Source organism: Rhinolophus ferrumequinum, chromosome 18 (assembly GCF_004115265.2).
Source record: "Rhinolophus ferrumequinum isolate MPI-CBG mRhiFer1 chromosome 18, mRhiFer1_v1.p, whole genome shotgun sequence".
NCBI classification, from domain to species: Eukaryota; Metazoa; Chordata; class Mammalia; order Chiroptera; family Rhinolophidae; genus Rhinolophus; species Rhinolophus ferrumequinum.
In genome coordinates, this window is record NC_046301.1 from 59,701,819 (window position 1) to 59,721,751 (window position 19,933).

A 19,933-nucleotide genomic window follows, 5' to 3' on the forward strand; every position below is an offset into this window, starting at 1 on the left:
CTCACTGGCTACAGCCGACGGCCATCCAATCACAGTTGATGGCCATTTACTAGCTGAGCCAGCACCTTTCCATGTGAGGCCGAGAGCCTGAATACTGCACTCCTGGCTCTGTCCCCACACTCCACCCCTACAGGGTCTCTGCCTCACAATCTACACAACAGGCATCTTCTGCGAGGGGCCCTGTGTGAGGAGCCTGGAGGTGAATGCAATATCCTGGACACAGCCAGGGTCTCTCAGGGCACTGCCACTCTCTCTGGGCACAGCCCGACTTCCTGGGCTCAGCCAGGGTTCTCACATATTCTCAACATCTGGCGGCTGGTCGAGACACAAAAGCAAACGTCCGCTAGTTCCACCACATGGTGGTACATTCCCAAGCAAACAGTCAAGCGGCCCATTAAATTAGGGATGGAGCCCATTCCCCATAGTCCACAGTCATCCACTAGGGCTGTGCGTTAGCCTCACAATGTGTGCCCTCTCCGCAGGGCAAGGGCTCCAAGTCCTCCCCAAACTAGGGGTGAGGGACAACCTTGACCTAACCTGCATCTCCCACAGAGGACTCAGCAAGCGTTTCCTCCTGGGACTACAAGTCCTGCATCCGGGCTGCCTCAGCAAGCACTTCCCAGCCCACGGGGCCGCAAAGCCCTTCACTTTCTCTGGCCTATGAACCGTCCACGTCTTCCCACCCCTCCACAGGGCTCCAGCTCTCAGGCAGCTGCTCCTCCTGGTTTTCCTGAGACTGAGTGTTCATACGCACAAACTGCTCCACCGCCCTTTGGAGAGCTTTGGCCTGCACCGTACCCTGCTCCCTGCGCCATGTAATCTATAGGTGTCATGCGGGGTGGCCTGTGGAGTCTCTGGTCCCGCTCCCCACATAAGAACACAGGATATGGTGAGGCCACAAAGGAACACCCACGGAGCCATAGATACGGGAGTCATGCCACTATAGTCTCCCTGGCGGCTGGGTTGGAGACACAGGAAGCAGGAGCCGCACTGTCCACAACCCGCTGTCCTCACTGCAATCCACGCTTGCCAGCCCCCATCTTCTTGCTAGCCCCATTTTTCTGCTAGCGTAGCCGCATCAGTTATATTAGTGGCCAATGGCTCACTGGTTACAGCTGACGGCCAACTAGCCACAGCTGATGGCCATCCAATCACAGTTGATGGCTATTTACTACCTGAGCCAGCACCTTTCCACGTGAGGCGGAGAGCCCGGAAACTGCACTCCTGGCTCTGTCCCCACACCTCCCTTTGCCTCCCTACGTCAGCCCTCCCTCCTGGGACAATGGGAGCCACAGCTGGCTCCTTGTCTAAGGCTGCTTGGCCCTGAAATTGGCCCCAACTCCTCCAGGGCCTGGTCGCCCCTTTTCTGGGTGTGCATGTACCTATGCCTTACTGTGTCTGTCTCTTTCTCCATGTGTGTCTCTCTCCTTGCAAAGCCAACATTCCAGAAGGATCTATCTCTAATTTCTCTCATACTCGCTCCATGGTCCTTCCAAGTCCCTGGGTCTCCTCCAGGGAGACCACCTCCCTCCATCCAGCAGTCTGTTTTCAGGCCTCACCTTGGCCCCTTATCCCCAGCCCCTTCCTCTCGGTTTTCAGGGTACCCCCAGCCCACAGCCCCAGGCTTCTTGAATTGGAAGGGTTGGCAAACCAGTCTCAGGGGCTACCCCTGGATCCTGCTCCAGCTCTCAGGCCGTCGTCTCTGTGACAATCCCATCATCCACCTGTCCCCAACGTCTCCCTCCCTTCCTGCTCCCCAAACTTTCTCCCCACAGAATTGCTCTCCTGTTCCCTATCCCCCCACTCCTCACCATCCCCACGACCTTTGCTCTTGCCTCTAGCCTCCTCCTGGCTTCCCATCTTGCCTACAATAGATACTCATCCCAACTACCATCTGACTGAGTCCTTTTCCTGCTCTACAACCTCCCATGGCTCCCCAGTACCCTCCCCTTCACACCCAATCTTGTCCAGAATTTGCAGCCTTGCCCTCCATCTTCCATTCTGATTACTTTCCTTAAAAGAACAATCCAACCTACCCCCTTTCCTCCCTGCTGGAGGAGTTTTCTCACTAAACCTCGGACCAACTGACATACTATATTTTACTTACATAGTTGCTGATTGTCTCAACTACTGTATTTCCCCGAAAATAAGACCTAGCCAGACCGTCAGCTCTAATGCATCTTTTGGAGCAAAAATTAATATAAGACCCAGTCTTATATAACCAATATAAGACTGGGTCTTTATTATATTATATATTATATTATATTATACAAGATCTAGTCTTACATTATATTAAAATAAAACCGTGTCTCATATTAATTTTTGCTTCAAAAGACACATTAGAGCTGATGGTCTGGCTAGGTCTTATTTTCGGGGAAACATGGTAGGATGTCAGCTCCAACATTTGTGTCTGTTTTGTTCACTGGTATACAGCAAGTGCTCAATAAGTGTTTATTGAGTATGTGAAGAGTGAACTTCTATTCATACTTTAAAACCCAGCTAAAATGCCCCTTATGTCATGCCCTGTTCAGTAACCAGAAGAGCAAACTAGAATTGCCTTCACCTCTCGGAACCTCTGCTTCCCCAGCTCCGTTGACATCCACGAGTCTAAGAGGGCCTTTTTCTGGCCTCGCTGATAAAAACAGTAACAGCAGACATTCACTGAGTAGTCACTGCATGCCAATCACTGTGCGATGCTCTTTCATCGCCTCATTGAGTCCCGTGAGAGCCCTATGGGGTAGGTCTTGGTGCCGCCCATTTTACAGCCAGGAAAACAGGCCCAGAGACAGGGAGACCTTTGGTGTCCTGCTGCGAGGGGAGGTGGACCAAGGCTGGCAGTCTCCCCAACCCCCAGCCCTCCACCTGCCTAGCCCTTCCTCGTAGCTCAGGGCAGCTAGTGCTGGGCAGGAGGGGCCATCTCAATTAATCACCTTGTGCTAATCCTCCCCCACTCGACCCCACCTCCTCGGGTCTGGCTGGGTCAGGCCAGCAGCAGAGAAAGTGCTGAGCCTGCTGGGGCGGGAGCCCTGTGGATAACTGCCTGACAAGGACTGTTGGGGGCGGTGAGCACTGGGCAGGGGGGGCAAGGTGGGCATGCGGGGGAAGCTAGGGGTGCAGAGAGTCCCCCAGGGCAGAGGACTTGGGGGTAAGGAAGCATTCCAGGGGGCAGTGTCCCAGCCTCCTTCCTGGGGGAGTCCTAAATACAGAGAGAGACGACCAGACAGAAAGACAGAGATGTAGGGAGAAAGAGGTGGCCAGGGAGAGCGGGAGAGGGAAAGAGAAAATCAAGGTGGGGGACAGAGACACAGAGACACGCACACAGAAAAAGAATCAGAGAAGGAAGTGGAAACAGAGACAGAGCGAGATAATCTGAGCCTGACAGAGAGAGACTGGGAAGGCAGAACAAGTGCAGGACCCCATGGAGGGAAAGGCCCTCCACATCTCACCCCAGACCCAGCCCGTGCTGGGAGCTCCCCTGCCCTCCCCAGCCTGCAGTCTCACCGCTAACTGTCCTGCTGCTGTCCCGCCAGGTGGAGGTGAGGAGGAGCCATGTTCCTGAGTCCTGGTGAGGGGCCAGTGGCTGAGGGTGGGGGGCCAGCACCCTGCGAGGAGGCCCCCAAGAAGAAACACCGGAGGAACCGCACCACCTTCACCACGTACCAGCTGCACCAGCTGGAACGGGCATTCGAGGCCTCCCACTACCCAGACATTTATAGCCGTGAGGAGCTGGCAGCCAAGGTGCACCTGCCAGAGGTGCGTGTGCAGGTGAGGGCACCCCCAAGGACCCAGGGATGGAGCTGTATCCAGATAGAAACCCTCCCAGTGCCTGGGTGGAAGAGAAACTGGGAAGGCCTCCCGGAGGAGGGGGTGTGGGACTGGGGCTGTGACATCTGAGTAGGAGTTTGCCAGATAGAAAGGAGAAAGGGCGTTTTCCTAGGAATCCAGACGGCGTGTACGAGGATGTGCAGAGGTTAAGTCAGAGGCGTTTCCATTGAGCTAGGTGTCAGTTAGGTGGAAGGGGAAGCAGAAAATGGAGCTGAGAAAGACCTTCGAAGGTTCTTGAATGCTGAGCTGAGTGGCTTGGACTTCATGATCAAGGGCCAGAAGAGATAAGGGAGGAGGATGAGGAGCCTGAGGACCTGGGCAAAGAGAATGGCGAGGAGGGATTAGATTCAGAAAAGATTTCGGGGCAATGCAATGGGTGCCACGAGGCAGGGCTCCTTCTCTCAGCACAGCCTTGAGGCAGAATAACAAAACCTATTGGCACCACAGCAGGCTGGGAAGTCCAGAGAGAGACGCTATGGATTGGGGGGGGAGCGGGCTGTCCTCCCCACCAGCCCTGGGCTGGGAGCTCCTTCTCGCTGCCTCCAGGTGTGGTTCCAGAACCGCCGGGCCAAGTGGCGGCGCCAGGAGCGTCTGGAGTCGGGCTCAGGGGCCATGGCAGCCCCGAGGCTCCCTGAGGCCCCAGAATTGCCGTTTGCCCGCCCTCCGGCCATGTCACTGGCCCTGGATCCCTGGCTAGACCCCAGGCCCCCCACATTGCCCGCCCTCCCTCGCCTCCTGGGCCCTGGCCCAGGACTGCAGGCGTCCTTCGACCCAGGTGTCCTTCGACCCAGGGCCCAGGGCTGCAGATGGCTTCACCCTGGAGAAGACATCCTTGCGGCTGCTGGCCAAGGAGCACGCACAGGCTCTGGACAGGGCCTGGCCATCGGCTTAACCAGGTGCCCACCCAGCCCTCTCTCTTCGACCTGTCCCGAGGGCCTGGGACGTGCTGGGTGACAGATCTAGGCAAGGTCACAGAGCAGCCCAACCAGCAGGCCAGGCCATCACTGAAGAGCAAGACTTGAGACCCCTGCCATCCCTACCCTCCCTGTCCATGGCCACCCATGTGGACCTCACCCTGCCTTTCAGAGAGACTGGTGCCATCTTGGGAAGGAGGTGGCCACAGGGTTTCCAGGCCAGGGGGCAGGGCCATAGGTGGCCTGAGGGGGAAGTCTCTACCCCTCTTGGGGCCTCAGTGCCCCCATCTGTCAAATGGGTGGTGGTGGATGGATTTGGAGGCCCTGGGACGGTAAGGCTGTAATCGGGAGCCACCAGGACCTTAATTCTGTGAGTCGATGACTCTCAATCCCTCCTAATCTTTCAGCCTGGCTCTCAGGGCCTCCCTCTCCGAGAAATAACTAGTAACAGCAGAGCAGCTCCTGTCCAGGGGCTTCCTTTCACAGCGTGCTTTTGGCCCACGCCATGGTACGAGGCGGCACAGCCCTCAGCCCCATTGTACAGGGAGGTAACTAAGGCCCAGAGTTGGGAAGCCAGTTTGCTGAAGGCACACAGCCAGTAGGGGGTGCAGCTGTTTTTCAAACTCATGCCTGACTCTATTGCCCCAGGCGTACACTGGGTCCTTACTAGCGTGGGAAGCGGTGGCACCCAGGTGGGACCCAGGCCAGGGCTAATGGGGGATGATGGGAGAACATTGTCCATCCCTGCTCGCTCCATGTTTCAAAGTGTGGCTCATGTCCCCACTGACCACAGACCCCATCACATCTCCTAGCCCAGCCAGGCTGGGAGGGGGTCCTGGGGGCGGGCCAGCATTTGTTCTGTTCAACCCAATGCATCCATCCATCCATCCATCCATCTCCCCACCCACCCAATAAGTGATGGGGACACAACAGTAAACAAAACAGACAAAATCCCTACCCTAATGGAGCTATCATTCCAGTGGAAGAGACAAGATGCATGATTAAAAAAACCCTAAAACATAAAACGCCAGCTGGTGGTAAATACAAGGGAGAAAAATAAAGCCAGGAAGGGCAAATGGAAGTGCATGGCAGGCGTTGCAGTTGAATATGGTGGTTAGGGTAGGCTTCACAGTGACCTGCGAGCAGAGACCTGGAGGAGGTGAAGGAGGGAGCCATGGGGACCGCAGAAGAGCAACGCAGGCGAGTCATAGGTGCAAAGGCCCTGGGGCACAGCCCAGCCACGTGAGTTGGAAGAACAGCTAGGAGCCCATGTGTCACATAGAGCAGTGAGGGGGAGAGAGGTGAGGGCAAGGAGGTGACAGGGTAGGTCAGGCAGGGCCCTGTTGCAATTACAACTTTGGTTTTTACCCTGAGATCCTGGGAGAGTTGGGACACTCCGTCTGCCTAGGGCAGGCCACCAGGGAGAGCATGTTCCTGGTAATCCCCTCGAGTCCTCCTGAGCGGATAAGGGCTCTGGGACCAGGCAGAATTAGCTGTGGGAACCCTGCCCTGTCCCTCCAGTGTGGACTCTGGGGCATGGAGGAAGGCACCCCCCAACACACACAGATGCCTGTTGGAGTGGGGCCATAACAGGGGGTGGGTCCCCACCCCAGCCTCCTGCAATCAGGTGGGTTCTGGCCTTGTGCCTGGGCCACTGTCCTCGAGACCCCTCCCTCACAGCCACACAGGGCAGGAGCTAGGACCGCCCAGAGCTGGGATGCCTCCTGCATGCTCCAGGATGCATTTCCTGGTGAGGGGGGTGGCAGTGGGAGCCAGGCACTAGGACAGGACAGTTGGTAGGCCCATGTTCCTAGGCTCAAGTGGTTGGCCCATGAAGATAACCTGTGATCTTGGCAGGAGGTAAAGGGAAGTCCTTTCCATCTGGCTGCGCTTACTGAACGGGGTGGGTGGGTGGGCTCCAGAAGCCCTGGAGCCACCCGTCCTACAGAGCTACCAAGTGGGGGTCAAAGGGACCCAGAGATGGAGGGAGCCACAAAGCTGAATACTGAAGCATCTGGATCCAGCTATACCTGAAGCGAGCCCTACCCCTGGACATTTCAGTTCCAGAAGCTTGTAAACTCTGTTTTGTTTCACGCGGCTTAAGTTGGGTTTGAATCCTTTGTAACCAAGAGAGGCTTTGCTAGAAAAACCTCCAACTTGAGGAGTGGGGTTGGGGCCTCTTGGGCAGTGCTAGGAATTCCAGGAATCAGGGTGAGGTCTGGAGGTGAAGATGGACCTGCAGAAGCCCAGCCGATCACCAGGAGTGGAGGCTGGGGCCATGGAACCACTGTGTCTGAGGAGGTGCCACCTCCCTACCACCCACCCCACTTCCCTCCGGCACATCAGACAACACCCGGCAGCGTCCAGGGTCTGCCAATGACATCCCCAAGAGGTCTTTATTGGTCCCCAGGACCCTGATCCAGCCTTGAGGTGGGGGCCACACAGGAACACAAGTAAGGAAAAGTCTGTTTTCTCCAGGAAAATAAAAACTCTTCTGTGAAGCAGGATGGGGAAGATGTTGGGCCTATCGAGATCCTTTGGAGGGTCACTGTGCTCAGTTTCTTCCCCTCTAGAACTTTCGGTTCTTGCTTAGCCGGTTGTGGCGCCAGATGTTGTGTTTCCGCAGCAGCCGCCAGTACTCCCGGGTCTCAGGGTCCAGCTCCTCCAGCTTCTTGGGGGGCCCCACATTCATCTGGAACAGCCTGATGGAGTATGGGCAGGAATCAGGGCTGCCAGCAAACCGCCCACAACTCCCCGGCCCCAGGCACTTTGGAAAGAGGCAGTGCAGAGGCAGTGCCAGGATTGGGTCGGTGGGCTGCATGATCTCAGGGTGGTCCCTCCCCCTCTCTGAACTGGGTTCCTGGCTGTGGAACAAGGGGGCACCCCCATCCCAAAAGCACTATCTGAGGTAGGCACACGCCAAGCCTTCTGCCTCCTGGCCATTGTCTGCGGTCCTGCCTGCCTGTAATGCCTTTTCTCCCACCCACCTTTCTGAACCTTCCCCAGCTTTAAGGATCAACACCTGTCAATGGCTTCCATGTCCTGCCACTGTTCTCGGGGCCAAGAGTAAAATCCAAATCCTCCCTGCAGCCCCCAGGCCCTGCCAGGACTGGGCTCTGTGACCTCCCTGCTGTCCCACTTGTAAACCAGGTGGTTCTGCCCCAGAGCCTTTGCACTGGCTGTTCCCTCCACCTTTGAAGCTCCTTCCACCCACTCAGGTCTTGACTCATGCATCACCTCCCCAGGGAAGCCCTCCCAGAAACCTCTGATACGATCAGCCAGGCTCCTCCTCACCCCATCACTGGTTCTCCCTGCTCTCCAGTCTGGCCCACTCACCACTCGGGGTACTCAGCATCGGGCTTCAGGACCACATCCTGGCCCTCCTTGTAGATGTTGACACCCATGGCGTGTGTGGTGAGGCGGACGGGGTCTGTGCACACCTCTGGGTCCTTCAGGGCATCACTGCCCACACCAGCTTTGCTGCCTTTGCCACCCTTAATGACTGGGGTAGGGGGGGAGTCAGTTCAGCCCAGCTCTGCGCTCAGGCCAACCTTCCTTTCCTGCTCCGTCTCTCTGGGTGGCCCCCAGCCTTGGCTGCAGCGTGTCGGCTGCACTCAAAATGATTTTAAGTTGGACATGGATACTGCATTAAATAACAGATGCTCAGAATGACCAAGTCATTCCTTTTGAATTCTATTTTGATCCTTACTGCTTATCTCTGGGAGAAAGTGCTGCTATGTCTCTTTAAGACCTAACATTAATTTGCCAATTCCCTTCTCTCAAAAAGGAAATCAGGCAAGGCTATATCCAGCTAAAATTCAAACACTGTAACCTTGTTTTGTTTTTGCTTACGTGGTTAATACGGAATGGGCCTCATTGCATCCTCGAATTTCTGGCAATGACTTGCCAAAGGTCACACAGCGACCTCGGGGCAGGAACAGGGCTGTGACTCCAGTTCCTAACTTCCTCCCATCCACCCACTACCCAAACAAAACCAAACCCACGCTTGCGCAGTGAAGCGCGTTTGATCCAAGTAACAACCGGGTCACAGCCCGCACAGCTTCAGGCTGGCGCCTGCGCAGTGAATCCTGAATCCTACCGCGCTCTACACCCCTCAAACTGCGCTTGCGCGTAAACCCTAGCCGTCTGCCTCTTTATGCGTGTGTGTGGCTTCTAAGACCCTCCCCGAACAGCGCCTGCGCAGTCCCCATGTTGGTTCCTCTTAACTCAATTTACCCGGCTTCTTGGCATAACCCCGCACGAGGAGTCTTCCAGGAGCGGCCGGGTCCGGGAGCTCCCGAGCCCGGCAGCCAGCCCAGGTCCGGGTAGCCCCGAATAGTCGTCTAGCCGCCATGACGTATACCGGCTGCCTGTCAGTGCATGTTTCCGGAGACGTCAGCGGCCAAAGGGTGCTTGGGAGTTAGAAGCTCCTACTCGAGATTCTTGGGAAATGTATGCCAGCCTCCGGCATACATTCACTGACTTCCTTCAACTTTTATAGATACCCCAGTTGCTGTATGAGGAGATTTCACAGGATGTTTCATTGACTTATTGCCCTTCTTCGGTTACTTATTTACCGTAAATAGCGCCGATTCTGTCCAATGAGCAATTACTTAAAGCCTAAAAGTCATTAAAAAGCGAACACTTACTAGATAGACTATATTTCGGACCAATTGGTAAATCCTTAACCGGCTTGATCTCCTTTAATCCTCACAATTACAAGGTATTATTCCCAGTTTATCATTGAGGAAACCGAGGCTCAGGGAGAAAAAGGTAAGCCAAGACGCGCCAGTCTGCCCCCTACTGTGAGCCAAACAACCGTAAGTCCGTTTGCAGTAGGCTCCCCGCGCTGCTTCCTGTCCCCGTAGTTGAAAGAGACCACCTTTCATTCTCCTTTAGTATTTTCCAGTCCCGTATCTTCCCATCTACCATCCCTTGGAATGACCACAGCCGTAGGATGCTGGCAGTGGTTACTGACCCCATTTTGCAGTTGAGGAAACAGGCCCGGAGGACAACCGGGTTTCCCACGCTGCATGAATGGAAACCCGGGATTCGAACCTGAGGGTCCGACAACTAGCACCCCCGCGCGGCGATGCTGACTGGGAGAACTACATTTCCCAGCAGGCCCGAAAGGATGCGCATGCCCAGTGGGCGGGGAGCGCTGCGCGGATTAATCTGCCGGCGCCCTGGCCGGGAATGGCGAGCGGCGGTGGCTGGGCACACCAAATGGACCCCGGACGTGGGGTCCTGGGGGGCCGCGCGGGGTGAGGCCACCTCGGTTTGGAAGTGAGTGTCCCGGTGGGGCAGAGCAGCGCCTGGGGCCAGTGCCTGAGGTCACGGGACTGAAGTCTTGAGTCTGGGGTCTGCATAAGGACTGGGGTCTTAACTCGTAGCTTTAGGCTCAAGATGTGTCTTCAGACTGGGTTTGAGGTCCGGGTCTGTGTCTGGGGTCCTGGGTCTAAAGTCTTGGGCTGGGGTCTTATGTCCGGGATCTCGGGGACCTGCACCTGTTGGGTTTGTATAGTCAGGGTGTATTTCAAACCTGGATTCCACGTCGCGGGGAAGGAAGACTTGGAAGAGTAACGGTTGGATGAACAGGATCCCCGGGTGGGAAGAGGTCTTGGGTAACAGGTATAGAGGACTCCTCCCCATCCCCCCTGGGTTTGGAGCCCAGGATGCCACTGCTTTACAACAGCCCATTCTTTGCCTCAGTTTCCTCAGCTGTAAAATGGGGTTCGTAGCCGTCCCTTCCTTGCAGGGTGTGGTGGAGATTAAATTATGTGTCCTGTATAAACGGTTAGAGCCTGGCACCAAGGTGGTACTCAGGCAATCTAATCTTTGAATCTCTTTTAGATACTGGCCCTAGCCTGGGGCATGGAGTTCCTGACAACCCCCGGACCCTCTCCAGGGCCTCCAGCCATGGACTTAGAGGAGCCCAGGGACGTGCTTGTGCCCTCGCAGGACCTCACTTCTGACTCCCAGTGGGACCTGGTGCCAGGAGGGCCCAGCAGCCTCAATCAGATGGAGCTCGACGGGCCAAATATTCAGGACCTTGTACAACAGTTTGAGGCTCTGCCAGGTGATCTGGTGGGTCTGTCCCCAGATGGATCCCCGTGCCCCCTGCACATTGCCACCGGCCACGGCCTGGCCCCCCAGGACCAGGCTGATGCCCATGGGCTCTTGTCTGCTGAGGCTGGCCGGGATGACCTGCTGAACCTTTTGCACCTCGAGGAGTCCCCTCCTTCCCAGTCTTGTCCCAAGGAGCCTCCAGACCCTGCTCCTCGCCTGTTGCAGCCCCCTGAGGACCCAGGTGGAGATACTGGCCCCCAGGAATGGGCAGAGGGAGCCTCTGCCGAGCGACGTGGCAGCAGAAGCTCAAGCAGCTCCACGGAACCCTGGTTGGAGACAGTCCCTCTGATTGCTCCTAAAGAGCAGCCTGCCAATACTGAGGTAGTGCCTGCCCCACCCCCAAGGCCTCCTCTGCTGCCAGGAGCCAAGCTGGGGGGACTTAGTCCTGCCCCTCTTCTGTCTTCTTCTAGAGCCCCAAGACTGCGGCTTCATACCCTGCCCTCCAGGAGGGTGAGTGTCCCGCCCACCCTGGCCCCAGGGACCTAGGGGTTTCAGAACAGCCTGAATCAGGTTCCTGAAATCTGGCGCAGTTTGCCAGTACGGAGGTGCTTCTAGAGAGGCTCTGAGGTTGGTTTTGATTTCAGGCGGCCTGAGAGAAGAGACAGACTTGGAAATGTTCTAAAAGGAGTAGAGGTTGATAGGGCAGGCTTGGATATTTGTAGCACTCCGTTGTAGAGCAGGGGTGGCAAATTACCATCTGTGGACCAACATCGGCCCACCACCTGTTCGGGTATGTCTTGTGAGCTGTGATGATGGCTTTTGCATTTGGAAATGGTTGGAAAAAATCAAAAGAAGAATAATATTTCTTGACACATGAAAATAATACGCAATTCAAATTTCAGTGTCCACAAATAAAATTTTATTGGGACACAGTTATGCCCATTCGTTTACATATGATCTGTGGTGGCTTTTGTGTTACAATGGCCAGGTTGAGTTGCAACAGAGACCATTTGGTCCACAAAATAACAAATATTTAGTGTTTGGCCCTTTGCAGGAAAGTACCAATCGCATCTGCCCTGAAGTCATGGGAAGAACCAATGGCCACCTGGAATAGTCCAGACTTTCTCCCCAAATTATCTGAGGCTACGTATCAAAGAGCAAAGTCTATAATTGTGAGAAGAGGAGCTGGTTTGGACCTGTAGTTCTAAGAAGGTTCTAGAGTCACAGATGGAGCTATGAGTCACCTAGGCAGTTCTAGAACTTGGCATTTTGCCTGCATTTCTAGATTGAAGGAACCTGGGCTGATGAGAGTGTTCTGGAATGACGAACAGAGCTATCTGGGGCTACTCAGACTGGGGAGGGAGTTTTAGAACCATAGAGTGAATAGAACTTACCTCTGGTTCTAGACCAGTCAGAGGTGTTCTAGAGCTGGGTGTTCTAGAGCTGTCCAATTCTAGAGTCTTTGGAAAGTTCTAGAGTGGTGCCATACAATAGGAATATAATGTGAGCCATATGTGACTCGAAATTTTCTAGTTATCCACATTTTTTAAAAGGTAATATTAATAACACATTTTAATTAACCAAATATAGTTAAAATAATATTTCAACATGTAATTAGCGTTTCACAATTATTTGATTTTTTGTTTGTATTAGAGCTTCAAGATCCAGTGTGCATTTTGTATTTATAACACACCTCAATCCAGACCAGCCACATTTCAAGTGCATAATACTTGCATGTGCTGGTGGCTGCCATATTGGATGGTACAGTCCTGGAACCCCAGAGCAGAGTTGTCTTATTGTTCCAGAATGCTTAGATCATGACGGAGAGCGAGCACAGCTTCGTGTGGTTTAAGTTCATAGGAATGTGGCTTAATTCACTGGGACCTATATCTATGATTCCAAACCAAAAAGCGACAACTGTTGGCTAGAATATTGTAGAACTGCTGCTGGCAGATCTGTCTGGTTCTATGTTGCTTGGGATTCTGGAACCATGGGGGCAAAGCGTTACATGGTTCTGGGCTTGTTTGGGGGAATTCTAGAACCATGAGCAGAGTTTGTTTCTGGGTGTTCAGATAATTCTCAGGATCACTGGGTGTCTCTGTAGTCATGAATTATTGAGGGGATTCTAGAACCGTAGGAAGAGCTACCCGATGTTACCATAATTAAGAAGTCATAGAATCATGAAGTGGAAAAGTCTGATTCTGGAGTGGTGTAGGTTTCTAGAATCCCTGACAGAATTCTGTGGTTTGAAACCTGTTGGGGAGTTCTGGAGACATAGATCAGAGCCATGTGGGTTTCTAGACACTCTTGAGAGTTTTAGACATGTGGACAGTTTCTCTGGGCAGTTCTATGACCATGGAGTAGAGTTGTCTACGGTTCTGGACCGATAGGGGAGAATTCTAGAACAGTGGGCAGAGTTAACTGCCTCTAGATTGATGATGAATTCCAGAACCATTGAGTAGAGTTGATACTGTTCTATGATGTTTCGGGTTTTAGGAATGGAGTGGGACCATCTAGATCATGGAATTCTAGAAATGCAGGGTGGAGGTATCTGTGAGCACTAATGCTGTTTTGGATTAGCTGTGGTTCAGGACTCACAGAAGCCCCTAGAAACTGGATCCTTTGCCTGGGAGTCCTTGAGCCATGGACAGAGCTGGTTCTGGACTACTTGAATAGCCCTAGATTTGCGAGGGCCGAACTGCTGTGCTTTGTCTCTGGCTGATGGGATGTCCTAGGACCGTGCGGGTGGACCCGTGAGCCTCAACAATACTACGTTGTAAGAGGGTAGATTTATCTGTGCTTCCAGACTATTCAGGCAGCAGAGACCCTGGGCCAAGCCCATGGGGGTCCACGAGCCTGGTGGGGGCTCTCGAAGGCTGATGCCTTCCCTGTTGCCCTCAGTTTCGGGTCCCTGTGACCATGAAGATCTCCTTGATGGTGTCATATTTGGGGCCAAGTACCTGGGCTCCACCCAGCTGGTGTCCGAGCGGAACCCGCCCCCCAGCACGCGCATGGCACAAGCCCAGGAGGCCATGGATCGCGTCAAGGTGAAGCCAAGGGCCAGTGGGCGGGTCGGTGGGCTGCAGGCTGAGTCCTCCAAGGCCCTGGAGCCTGGTGGGGCAGAGGCTGGGTCTTTGGGGTCCTCTGCCTCCCACCTCACCCCTTACAGGCCCCCGATGGGGAGACCCAGCCCATGACAGAGGTGGACCTGTTCATCTCCACCAAGAGAATCAAGGTTCTGATGGCTGACTCCCAGGTACAGGGCACAGGCCTGGCCTCAGGCGTGGGGAGCTGCACCGAGGCGCCTGCTGCCCACCCACGCCTGACCTGCCCTTCCCCAGGAGGCCCTGATGGACCACACCCTGCAGACCATCTCCTACATCGCTGACATCGGCAGCGTGCTGGTGATCATGGCCCGCCGGCGGCTGCCCCGGCGGCCCGCACCCCAGGCCCACGGCCACCAGCTCTACAAGATGATCTGCCATGTTTTCCACTCAGAGGACGTGAGCAGCCGGGCTCTGGGTATCCTGGGGGAGAGAAAGATCAAGGCAGCCCTCGTCCTCCTCCAGAGCCCACCTGGTGATACTCTCAGCCCGGCATCTTTCCGTTGGTCCTCAGCACTGCCCGCTGTCTTCCACGCCCCCATAGGTCACGCATGTTCTGGTCTGTACATAAGACCTTCAGACTGGTGGCTGACTCCCGAAACCTTCCCTGCCCCAGGCTTGTCTGTCCTCCCGTCCCCAGTGTATTCCCCAAGACAGAAGCTGTTGTCCCAAAAGCTGCCCAGGCTGTCTCTTGGAAATCTTGTCCTGGGTAGGGCGGGAAGGCTGGGCCCTAAGTTTGTCAGAGGATTTGGGGGCCTGGGAGGAGGAGGGCGGGACACTCCCAGAGAGACGCTGCCCGTCCACCACAGGCCCAGCTCATTGCTCAGGCCATTGGCCAGGCCTTCGCTGTGGCCTACAGCCAGTTCCTGCGGGAAAGCGGCATTGACCCCAGCCAGGTGGGCACCCAGCAGAACCAAGGGGCCACGGGCCCTGGCCACCTCCACAACGGGGACCTCGACCACTTCTCCAACAGCGAGAACTGCAGGGAGGTGAGCAAGTGGACGGGAGACCTCCTACCAGTCCCCCACTGAGTGGCCCTCATACCCACCCGTGTCCCCTCCCAGGTGGTCATCGAGAAGCACAAGGGTGAGGGCCTGGGAGTGGCCCTGGTGGAGTCGGGCTGGGGCTCCTTGCTGCCCACGGCTGTCATCGCCAACCTGCTGCACAGGGGCCCCGCCGAGCGCTCGGGGGCCCTTAGCATCGGGGACCGCCTTACTGCCATCAATGGGACCAGCCTAGTGGGGCTGCCCCTGGCCACCGTCCAGGCTGCCATCCGTGTGAGTTCTCCTGGGGTGGCAGGGTCTGGCCCAAGGGCCCCCCGATGGCAGGCTCACCTCCCCATGTATCTGGGAAGGGCCATGTATCTGTGCCCAAGGCCACAGAGTTACCTTCTCTGGACAGGTCTCAGCCCAGAGGGATCAGGTAGAACTTAAAAGTCCTACCGGCTCCTGTGCACTTAAGGAAACAGGCTGGGAGGGGGGACGTTGCCCATCCAGGAAGACCTCACCGGTGTGGGAATGGGATTGGGGTGTAGGCGGCTCGTGGCAGAGCCAGCGGCTTTTTCTGTCTTCTGTGAGGCAGCCTGTGTGTTCTCGAGTCTTTACCTTTGTTGCCCACTTGGGGAAACTGAGGCCCAGAGAGGCAGGACCTCTCTGGTCAGGTCTGGAAGGACCTCAGGTCAGAAGGGCATGTCTGACATGGTTCACGTAGGATGTCACCCTGCGTTTGTCACCCTGTGTGGTAGACACTGCTAGAAACTTGCTTTTGACTATGCGGAAACAGGCCCAGGGAGTCAGGGAGGTGAGAAGCCACACGGCTCCAGTGCTGACACCACCCAGCTCCCGTCTCTGTTCTTAACTGCTTCTCAAGGGCTCTTCTAGAATCTAGGTCTCCTAGAGCCTTGACTCCAGATCTCCATTTTACGGGTGGGTAAACTGAGGCCCAGAAGGGGCTGCAGCTTGCCAAGAGGTCCATTAGCCCCCAGTGGTCCAGCTGGGCCAACATCCCCTCTCCTGCACAGGAGGTAAAGTCGCAGACGTTGGTGACCCTCAGCATCGTCCACTGCCCGCCGGTCACCACGGCCATCATCCGCCGACCCCATGCCCGAGAGCAGCTGGGCTTCTGCGTGGAGGATGGCATCGTGAGGCCCCAGCCCAGGGCACCGGGTTGGGGGGGCGGCCCCCAGTGTGGCCCCCTGAGCAGCATGGCCTCTTCCTGTCCCCTGCCAGATTTGCAGTCTGCTCCGTGGGGGCATTGCCGAGCGCGGGGGCGTCCGCGTGGGGCACCGCATCATTGAGATCAATGGGCAAAGTGTGGTGGCCACGCCACACGCCCGCGTCATTGAGCTGCTCACAGAGGCCCACACTGAGGTGTGCGGGCAGTGGGTGGGACCGGGGTGCCCTCCCACCAGCCCAGGCCCGCCTCCAGCCACCACCTCCTCTCCCCCCAGGTCCACATCAAGACCATGCCAGCTGCCACCTACCGCCTGCTCACGGGCCAGGAGCAGCCCGTGTACCTGTGACTGGCCACCACCCCCACCACTGTGCCTTAACCCCACCAGCCGTGGAACTACATCCGCGGCGCCTCCTTGGCTGCCCAGGGCCCCGGAGGAGTCTTGGCTCTGTATTATTTTCTGATGTAAAAAAAAATTAAAAGCTTATCAAATGGGTGAGGTCTCGGACCAGGGTATGTGGGGTTGAGAGAGGAAAGACAGGACTCCAGCTCCATGTCCTTCCTGGAAGCCACTAGAAACCAGTACTGTGAAAATATTTATTAAAGACCAGGTGGAGGGAGGCAGGGTTTGAGGTTCTATATGGGAAACTGAGTCCCAGCTCCAGGGAAGAAAAGGGAGGATGGCCCAGCTGGCCACGTGGGAGGGGATCACAGGTCAGTGGCTGGGCCCCAGCCATAGCCATCTTCATCGGAGGACTCCACATCTCTGGCTCGTGTAAACTTTTTCCTCAGAGCTTCTCGCTCATATGTCCTGGGCGTCAGAAAATAGAATAGAGGTTGTGGTTGGGAAGGGTGTGGACTTAACTACTGTCACCTGAAGCTGACTGCTAGACACAGTGGGTTTTGGCAGAGATGAGCAAGGCTGGGCATTTGGAGGTTGAGCCTTATTAATGAGCTCCTACACAGCCTTCAAAGCCCTGGCTCCAGTGCCCCCTCCTTCAGGAAGTCTCTGCTCCCAGGAAGAGGATTCCTACATCCATGGCCCTGGCTACATGGGGCTTAGAGTGGCTCTGTCTGTCTGTGCTGCCCACCAGGTTAGGAGCACCACGAAGGCATAGCTTGGTTGTAGGTCTCTTGGTTGTAGGTTCACCTCTACCCAAACCCTGAGTCCCAGGGAAAAGGTTGAGGGGCCCAATCTGAAGTACGGGGACTCTTACCGCATGCTGTCTTGTCGCCACTGACCCTGTGGGTGGCGGCTGTCCTCCTTGAAGGGAGAAAGGAGGTTAACACTTCCCCCAAAAGTATGATAAATCCCTTTCCCACCTTTGCCCAGGCAATGCTACCCACAGGCTTTGTCCTTGCCAGACCCCCCAAGTCTGCATCTCATCTCCAATTTTAAATGAGAAAACAGGCTGGGACAGGGGAAGGCCTTGGCTGAGATCTAGCCTGTCAACAAAGGGGGAATTGGGTTTTCCATCAGTAAAATTTCTCAGAGGGATATTGTCAGTTCATAAATGAGTTTGCATATGTAAAACGCTTAGAACAGTGCCTGCCCTATAAGTCGGCTTCCATGGACAGTTGAGCAGGTGAGGCACTGTACAACCCCCGGGAGCACCACTCTAACCAGAGACGTCACAGATTGGTACATTTTTACATTTACCTAGTCAGGCACTATAGGGGCTGAGGCAGCCCCACAAGAACTAAATATTTGTTACTGTTCAATATCCAACTACTGTGGGCAAGAACTTGGGCTAAGTGTGTTGACTTCAAAGAACCACCTGTTATGTCAAGACTTTTAGCATCTGTCCCGGTATCCCAGATAAGGAAACTTCGTGCACAGAAGTTAAAATATTTGCTATAAGTGACTCAGTGTCTAAATCTATAGATAGCCTAAGTCTGGGTCCAGATATTGATTTGATTACTTCCTGGCAGAAAATAGGGTCCCCATGTGTCTCTGCCCTGTCCCCAGACCCTTGCTGGGGCCACCCCCATGCCCTGCTCACCTGGGCCCCTTGGTGACCTGAGGATCTTCCATGATGATCCCTCTGTCTTTGGGTCTCGTCTGCCATCACAGGCTCGGAGGACCTGGCCAGGGCAGGCATCAGGGGCCCCTCGTCCACTTCTGTGTGGGGCCCACCCTCACCGTCCGTGTAGCCCTCACCATCCGTCTCATAGTCGCTGTTGACGCGGCTGTCACAGCTCAGTTCAGCGGAGCTGTCAGCCAGGCCATGGTGAGGGAGGTCCAGGTTGTCCTCCAAGGAGCCATCCAGCTGTGGGGTGGGTATGGCCTGACTGAGCCGAGACACCTGGCCCAGGCCTTCCCGGACTTCCGACCGAACCCCAACCCCGGACACCACCTTCACACTCCAGGTAAGACCCTTGATCTTCAAGTTGAGGCTTAACCCTTGAGCCCAGGGTGAGTTCTGACCATTGACCTTTCGCTTGACTCAAGGCTGAGCCCCAACCCTTGACTCCAGCCCCAGCCCCCAAACTGAGTCCTCTAATCGCATCTTACCCCCAGTGTCATCAGGTCCAGACCCTAATCTGAGGTCAAATCTTGGCCTTGGCTACACCCAACCCCTGACCTTGCCCTAAATCAAGACAGGGGCCCGAAACCCTGGCCTGGTACCTGGTCCTCAGCTGTCCAGATGGGCCGTGTCTGCTGCTCGCGGATGATGGCCTTGAGCTCCTGGTACCAGCTGTCACTCATGCCACGCAGAGGGATGGTGGCTGTGGGGAGGGGGCATCAGTGCGGCCAAGAGACTCACTGCCTACCCTGGGTCCCCTGCTCCCTCCCTACCTGTGAAAAGGTGGTCGCTGTGCTTCCACAGCTTCTGGGCTTGAGCATAGAGGCGGCGGGTGCTGCGGTGGGAGGCAGGAGCCAGCCATTGGCGCAGTGCCTTGAGGCTCTTGCGGCTCTCGGGGGTGCAGAAGATTACAATGGGGTAGTACTGCACGTAGTTGAGGCGCTCAACTGCCGAGGGTGTCACATCTAGGAGTGCGTGCTTGTCCTAGGCGGGGCCCATGGTGGGAGAAGGAAAGAGTGGAGAAAGAAACACACCCAGAGACAGGCCAAAAAGACAGGTGAAGAATTGGAGATGAAGAGTCTGAGATCAGAGTGGACCCCAGCATAGTGCATACACAGGCGAGCATGTTGTGGGTGGGGGTTGGTGATAACCCAGAGCACAGCGAATTAGCACCAGGGCTCCAGTTTGAGTCTCTCTGCCTTTTTCCAGGACTTGCTGCTGTGTGACTGGGCAGCTTCTATCCCCTCAAGCCCCCCACATTACAAAGCCTCCGAAAGGGGGAACCCATGGGACAACATACTTGTGGGCTGTGGGGTGAGAAGAGGTTGGATGCGTGGGCCTCAGTTTCCCCACACATGAAATGGGACCCACACACAGTCCTGCTTACTTTCTCCGCGATCACCCGCACGGTGTCCAGTTTGATGATCTTGGAGGGGCTGTCATTCCTCAACACGCTCTCTGTGCAGGGAAGAGACAATCAGCAGCTTCAGGACGGTGGTCCCTTAACCCCTCAAATTCATGTCTACCGGCCTCTCCCCTGCTCAAGAACCCACCATGGCTCCCCACTGCCCTTGAGAGGAATCCTAGCAGCAGCAGCTGATCTGTTTCCCTTCTGACCTCAGTCCTCAGCTCCTCCCGAGAAGGGCTGGCTGTTACTGGCCCATCTGGCAGATGGGGAAACAGCCTCAGGAACATAAGGTCACCAGCTCACGGTCACAGAGCCAGTGAGTGGCAAGGTCAGGAGGCTGATGCAGAGCCTGTGCTCCAGACACTCATTCTCCCAGGCTTGGTCCCAACTCCAGGCCTCTGCTTGAGCTGTGAC

The 19,933-nt window shown here is 55.6% G+C and overlaps 4 protein-coding genes across 8 annotated transcripts in view; 2 read left to right on the forward strand and 2 right to left on the reverse strand.

Annotated features, from left to right (window-relative positions):
* The first annotated feature begins 3,531 nt into the window (after window positions 1-3,531).
* Window positions 3,532-4,717, forward strand: RAX2 (retina and anterior neural fold homeobox 2). Its single transcript, XM_033135549.1, is given in 3 exon segments — window positions 3,532-3,765; window positions 4,372-4,608; window positions 4,610-4,717. Coding segments are annotated over 3 exon segments (561 nt in total). The 5' UTR covers window positions 3,532-3,549.
* Window positions 4,718-7,101: 2,384 nt separating this feature from the next.
* On the reverse strand, window positions 7,102-9,133 carry MRPL54 (mitochondrial ribosomal protein L54). Its single transcript, XM_033133486.1, has 3 exons — window positions 8,976-9,133; window positions 8,076-8,241; window positions 7,102-7,441 (listed from the first exon to the last, which is right to left on the reverse strand). Exons 1-3 carry the CDS (start codon window positions 9,091-9,093, stop codon window positions 7,309-7,311), a joined length of 417 nt encoding a protein of 138 aa, XP_032989377.1. The 5' UTR covers window positions 9,094-9,133; the 3' UTR covers window positions 7,102-7,308.
* A 757-nt stretch (window positions 9,134-9,890) lies between these two features.
* APBA3 (amyloid beta precursor protein binding family A member 3) lies at window positions 9,891-16,580 on the forward strand. The gene is made up of 11 exons (XM_033134138.1): window positions 9,891-10,025; window positions 10,593-11,189; window positions 11,279-11,318; window positions 13,710-13,855; window positions 13,978-14,064; window positions 14,150-14,311; window positions 14,722-14,901; window positions 14,977-15,189; window positions 15,933-16,052; window positions 16,141-16,281; window positions 16,362-16,580. Exons 2-11 carry the CDS (start codon window positions 10,614-10,616, stop codon window positions 16,431-16,433), a joined length of 1,737 nt encoding a protein of 578 aa, XP_032990029.1. The 5' UTR covers window positions 9,891-10,025; window positions 10,593-10,613; the 3' UTR covers window positions 16,434-16,580.
* Window positions 16,581-16,670: 90 nt separating this feature from the next.
* TJP3 (tight junction protein 3) overlaps window positions 16,671-19,933 on the reverse strand; it is a 29,989-nt gene continuing 26,726 nt past the window's right edge. For all 5 annotated transcript variants that reach the window (XM_033134135.1, XM_033134136.1, XM_033134134.1 and 2 more), the window contains 6 exons: window positions 19,499-19,569; window positions 18,885-19,095; window positions 18,714-18,814; window positions 18,088-18,354; window positions 17,302-17,348; window positions 16,671-16,895 (listed from right to left, as the gene is read on the reverse strand). In XM_033134135.1, coding sequence (XP_032990026.1) covers window positions 16,793-16,895; window positions 17,302-17,348; window positions 18,088-18,354; window positions 18,714-18,814; window positions 18,885-19,095; window positions 19,499-19,569 — 800 coding nt within the window. In that variant the 3' untranslated portion in view covers window positions 16,671-16,792. The remainder of the gene's footprint in view (window positions 16,896-17,301; window positions 17,349-18,087; window positions 18,355-18,713; window positions 18,815-18,884; window positions 19,096-19,498; window positions 19,570-19,933) is intronic.